This window comes from Desarmillaria tabescens (assembly GCF_030435595.1).
Source record: "Desarmillaria tabescens strain CCBAS 213 chromosome Unknown EV420scaffold_226, whole genome shotgun sequence".
In the NCBI taxonomy this organism is placed as follows: domain Eukaryota; kingdom Fungi; phylum Basidiomycota; class Agaricomycetes; order Agaricales; family Physalacriaceae; genus Desarmillaria; species Desarmillaria tabescens.
Window position 1 is genome coordinate 21,348 of NW_026848525.1, and position 5,850 is coordinate 27,197.

General features: G+C 51.4%; 1 protein-coding gene across 1 annotated transcript; it reads right to left on the minus strand.

The window, feature by feature from the left end:
• Positions 1–920: 920 nt before the first annotated feature.
• Positions 921–2,049, minus strand: EV420DRAFT_529667 (uncharacterized protein). The gene is made up of 3 exons (XM_060482484.1): positions 1,708–2,049; positions 1,576–1,645; positions 921–1,529 (listed from the first exon to the last, which is right to left on the minus strand). The coding sequence occupies exons 1-3, from the start codon at positions 2,020–2,022 to the stop codon at positions 1,105–1,107; spliced, it is 810 nt and encodes a 269-aa protein (XP_060321530.1). The 5' UTR covers positions 2,023–2,049; the 3' UTR covers positions 921–1,104.
• Between the last annotated feature and the right edge of the window lie 3,801 nt (positions 2,050–5,850).

The window sequence follows — 5,850 nt, forward strand, 5'->3', positions numbered from 1 at the left end:
CCTGTTTTCAACCATCCTGGCACCGGTAACACCACCACCACCATGCCAATGCCATTGCCTGTCACTGCTCTGCGAACCTTCGCTCGTCGTGGACCGTTCCGTACTATCGCCAAACTAAAATCATCAGCACAGGAACTCGAAGACAGCATCACACCCCTAATCGTTGCACACGAGCGCGAAATAGTTCGCTTGCATCGGGAATACCAAGACAAGACCTCAAAAGCGCTGGAGAACCAGGTATCCCGCTTCCAAGAACAGCTAGACGCCAAGCAAAAGGAAATATCCAAGTTCTGCTCGACTGAAGAGGCGCTCATAGTACGCTCTGACTCTTCGACGATGCTACACATAACTAAACAACTCAGAGCGACAAAGTGGGGCTCCTCCATCAGGTCGCCCAGTTGAGAAACGCAGAACCCGCCAAGGCGTCGTTGGAAATCATAGACTCTCTCTACCGACGGCGTCTCGAAAACGACTTGGGCCGGCTCTCCCCCGGCCCCCAGTCCGTCGTCTCAGAAATCATCAACGGTGCCCTCGACAGCCCATCCCAGAACTACAGCTACTCACGAAAAAGAGCTATATCCCTCGTGGACTCTGATCTCGACGAAGGCGACGTCGACGCAGCGTCTATCTCTCCTGTCATCGGAATATAATGAACGAGGGCTACACGAATCCTGTTGTCCTGAGACACGAGGATCTGGTTCCTCCCTCGGTCACTGCTTTCTTTGCACTTGCTCATTTTTGCGATCAGGCGAGGATTAGTGTGGAGTATCAGTCATGTGGGGTTGTGTTTGCTCAGCTGTAGGATTCTATCGGCATGGTCCATTATGATCTCCAGCCCAGGAATATCACGAGAGATGGAAAGGGAGTTCTTCATATCTTTGATTTTGAGAGTGCGGCCTACGACCATTCTTGCGATCTTGTGTCTTGTTTGGAACTCGGAAGTTTAGCCCGTAAATTTGACTCTTTCACGGAATGCTGGCGCTAATGAAGCATATTTTTCTCGCTGCTTGTGTATTCGTTCAGAGTGCAGCACTTCAAAAATCTACATTGAATATATTCGGCGTGCTGGATAAGGAGTATCACTCTTTCAATAGCCACCAGTCGTTAACTTAGTTCTATATCCCTCAGAGAATCGTCATCGTAATAAGAGCTGCCTTCGAGACTCGCTACCATCTCCCCGCTCTTCGAGATATAATATACCGAGATCTCTGCCCGGGACCAATGAGCGAGTGCAAAAAATGCAGCGACCGAGGGGAGGGAAAGCTGGCCTTCTCTCAGGTCAATGGGCGGGCTATACTCTTGAACTGGGACGTGGTCGAGGCAGGCCTGGTAGAGGTTATGCCCAGCCAGGTCGACGTCGTTTTTTTCGAGTGTGGGGTCCACTAGGGAGATGGCTTTTTGTCGGGAGCAAGCGTAAGTGTGCGATGGGGTATCGAGGGCGCCGGAGATGATCGCAGAGAGGACGGACTGCGGACCAGGGCCCGGGGGAAGGTCTTTGAGGCGCTGCCGGTAGATCGAGTCGATGATGCCTACAGGGGTTAGGTATCTGCGCAAGTGGGGGAAATAGGCACATACGCAAGGACGGAGCTGCGGACACGTCTTGTCTCAGCCACGCGACCTTGTGGAGAAGCTGGATTTTGTCACGCTTGAGTGTAACACATTATGCATTAGTTCCCAAGTCAACGCTCCGAGTAAGTGTAAGTATACCATCAGCTGCTCCTTAATACGACTCCTCGAGGATATTTCCCGTTCTCGTTCTGCGCGTTCTTGCTCCCATTTCCATTGCCGTTGCTCCCATTCGCGGTTGGTATCCTTCAGGCTTTCCAGCTCTTGCCGAAGCTCTGACAACTGGTTCTCGTAACTGGACTGGAGGAAAGTGAGTTCACGTTCGTGGGCGTCTGTGAGGTACTTGATGTTGAAGGAGACTTCATTGCGAGGGATTCTTATTCGCGAGAGACCTCTTGTACAAGAGATACGCGGCAGACGGGCTATCCGCGAAGCGAAGACAGACATGGTGGACATTTACCAAAGAGTTTCGGAATTTGCCGAACAAAGTCTCTGCCAATGTCCGGCTAATCTCGTTCTACCCATTATGCGACATACCTGGGCCGATATTGTAGCGGCACTAACTACTGGCTAGATTATAGATTTTAAGTGCCCATCACATTCAAAAATCGGATTGTCAAGATACAATTCTTAGTATATACTCCACCCAGATCCTCGCCCGGTCACACAAACGAGCCAGGGTAGTCAGGGTAACAAAAGCTGCGAGGGAAGGAGGGAGGGAGAGGTCGCCTTCTCTCAAGACGTGATGGTATGTGCGCAACCAGGATGCATGAGTCATAGAGGTGATGCCCCGCTTCGTCGACATCCTCTCCTGGTCCACGAGGGATATAGCCTTTTGTCGGTTGTAGGCGCAAGTGTATACGTCGTGTGGGTGGCAGCGAGTATCCGAGGCGGGTTTTGTGATTAATTCATGAGCGGAAAGTTGTCTGGAGAGCGGCCACGGGGGAAAGAAGGAACGGGAACGGGATCTTCGTTCTGTGAACAGTTAGCAGGTAGGCTTTGTAAAGACAGTTGGCGTACCGGCCACCAATTCGATGCGTCTGCCAACAAATCAATATGGCTATTGTTGCATATTAGTTTCATGGCGTCAAAGCCATACTGAGACTTGGAACACTTGTCACAGGTAAATGTCTTCAACGCAGGGAGCTGAGGTAGGAGCAGCACGAATGGATTCCAGTCTGTCGTCGAGGCATGGGAGTTTGCCAAGCTAAAGTGCTCGATGGATTTGGGGAGGTCAGCGAGACGTGGACCCATAACAGGGAGGCTCGACAGGACAAACTCTTTGAGGTTGGTGCAGGAGCGGAGGATGGAGGCTGCGGTGTTGGAGAAGCGGAAGATGCGGAGGGAGTGGATGGATGGTCCGTGTGGGAGGAGAACATCTCTCATACCCACACTGGGGAGGTCCATTGGCTCGAGGATGCGGAGAGATCCGGAAGAGTTTGCGAGGATCCATGTGAGGATGTCGGTGCCTAAAGATCGTTTGAGAGCGAGCTCGTAGAGGCGGGGGGCGGGAGAGGCAGTGGGCGGGGGCGGGGCGACGATCTCGGTGCCGATGCTGAGGAAGCGGATACTAGGGAACAGGGCGAGGAGGTCGTATAAGATCGGGGACTGGACGCTGCATTCGACGAGGCGGAGAGCACGGATGTTGGCGGTAACGACGGAGGGCGGGAGTGTAAACACGCCTCGCACAGATAAACCAAGTTCGTACAGACGCGGGCAGTGGGCGAGCAGGAACACGAGGTCGGGGATGGAGTCGGGAGTGAGGATCATATCAAGGATGCGGATGTGGTCAAATAGGCGGACAAGGCGGACACTGGCCGGGATGTGTCTGAACAGTAGTCTCTGCGCGGGGAGATACCACGACCGTTGTGTGAGCGAGCACGCGGCTAATGTGGGATAGTCTGGTTCTCGAGTCCATTTGTCTGTGCGGTAGTAGAGCCGTTCAAAGACGATCAGCAGCAATTCAGCTGGAAGAGACATCGTTCGGCAAATCCCGATACTCCTTGCACCATGCATTCTGCTTGCCGTCTGCGTATCCTAGTCCCTTTTACAAGAAGCCTCTCTAGAATAAATAGGTCCGATAGTATTCCTTCCGACTGCGACGCCCTTCTACAAGCCCACGAACGTATAATCGATCGACTCGAGGCCTCGCACGAAGAACAGCGGCTCGAGTTTCAACGGCAGCTGAAATCAATTAGGGATGAACTGAAATTGATGAGGGATGGAGCACGCGAACAAGAACGAGAATGGGATAAGGAGCGACGCCGTTTCTCCGATATTGAGGTGTGTGGATTCTAGACATTCTTGATCACTTTGTTAGATAACTCACAGGCTGACAATGTACATCTTCTCTACCAAGTCGCCGAGCTACAAGGAACCCTCTCTGCCAAGACTTCATTGGGTGTGTAACCGTTCAATGTATCTTTCCAGATAGATCCTGTATCCATATCACACAGACGTCATCGACTCCATCTACCGACGACGCCTAGGACTTCTCTCTCCCAGCCCCCAATCCGTTCTCTCTGCAATCATTAACGGCGCCCTCGACAATTCATTCCACACATACGCCTCCTGCAGGAAGAACGCCATCTCCCTCATAGACCCCCTACTCCACCAAGCCGACGTTGACAAAGCCGGCCATAGGCTCTACAAATCCTGCTGCAAAAACCTCCCACTCACCGGGTTCTCAAAACATATATTTTTGAAACAAAACAATCTTTCTCCTCCAAAGGTCGCTGCGTTCTTTGCCCTCGCTCAGTTTTGTCGGGAGGCGAAGATACGAGTGCTATATCTGTCCAGAGATGAGGATAGGCTGTTGGCCTCGATTTAGACTGATATCTACGCTGTTTTCTTGCATCGTAAACTTTTCTCATCTCCCGCATGTCCGTTACAATGTCCTGCATGCTTTCTCGATGTCGCCCCTCTTCCGAACTACAAACCTACAGGTGTGCGAAATGCATCTCATCGCCGGCTTGTATAAAACACAAGATATCGAAAGTGTCGGTTTTCCACCTAAACGCAATCCTACTCGGCGCTCATAATACACCTGAGGTCCACGATGCTATACCAGAGCGACGAAGCGGAGATCTCCAGGGCGAACCAGGTATTCCACCAAGTAGACGCCAAGAAAAAGGAGATGTTTAACTGGAAGATTCCGCTCGACTGAGGAGGCGCTCGAGGGCCGGCGTTGGAAATCATCAACGGTGTATTCCAGCCCAGGGGCTATATCGACGAAGAAGACATCTATCGCACTTGTCGTATGATGGATGAGCACACCATTTCTCCGATATCGAGATACATGGATTCCATTAGGATGCTGAGATACTCACTTTGTTACTCACACCTGCGTATTTCTTGCACAAGGAGCCTCTCTGGAATAAACATCCCTTACGACGACGAGATCCTCGTCGACCCAAAAGTCCTCATACTTAGCCATCTACGAACGGATTTATACAGGTGGAATATCACTTAAACATCGGCATATGTTGGCCGCTAGCTTGTTACGCATTACGAGCGAACTGAAACTTTGTCTCGCATCGCAAGACGCCAGTGAGACGTAAGTAATAGTTCCTAGACTTGGTACATACCTTCATCTCCCACCATCCAAAACTTGAAGCTCCTTCAAACCATGTCTATGACTGCACTACGACTGGCCCGTATATTAAACCGACATGGCCCGCTCCGTATCGTCAAGCTAAAATTAGAGGCACAAGAACTCAAAGACAGCATCAAAGGACTCACAGTATGCTCGAGAGTCTTGATCTTATAGCAATGCTAACTACTCAGAGGGACAAAATGGAGCTCCTCCATGAGGTCGCCCAGCTGAGAAACAAAGAGCCTACCAAGGCGTCGTTGGAAATCATCGACTCTCTCTATCGACAGCATCTCGATGACACCTGCGCTCCCCACTCCCAGTCCGTCCTCTCAGCGATCATCAATGGCGCTCTCGATGATCCACCCCCAATCCGACACACCTACGCCTACTCCCGACGAAAGGCTATATCCCTCGTGGACCCCAGACTCCGAGAAGAAGACGTCGACGAAGCAGGACATCACCTCTATCACTCCTGCATGCAACTAAATGCGGGTTACTCCCCTCCTCCTGTCATCCTGAGAGAAACCGAGCTTGCTGTTCCCTCAATCGCGGCATTCTTTGCCCTCGCCCATTTTTGTGACCAGGCGGAGATTAGGGTGGAGTATCAATCAGAAAGTGGGAGCGTGTATGCTAGGCTGGTATAGATTGTTGGTTTTTTCAAGTAACACACCTGTTTAATGGCAAGAGGT

Excerpts from the sequence above, each read along its gene's own strand:
- EV420DRAFT_529667 (XM_060482484.1), bottom strand. The coding sequence starts at position 2,022 with ATGTCCACCATGTCTGTCTTCGCTTCGCGGATAGCCCGTCTGCCGCGT. Across the intron at positions 1,646-1,707 it reads GTATTAAGGAGCAGCTGATG|CGTGACAAAATCCAGCTTCT; the intron begins GTATACTTACAC and ends GTTACACTCAAG. Across the intron at positions 1,530-1,575 it reads GTCCGCAGCTCCGTCCTTGC|GCATCATCGACTCGATCTAC; the intron begins GTATGTGCCTAT and ends TAACCCCTGTAG.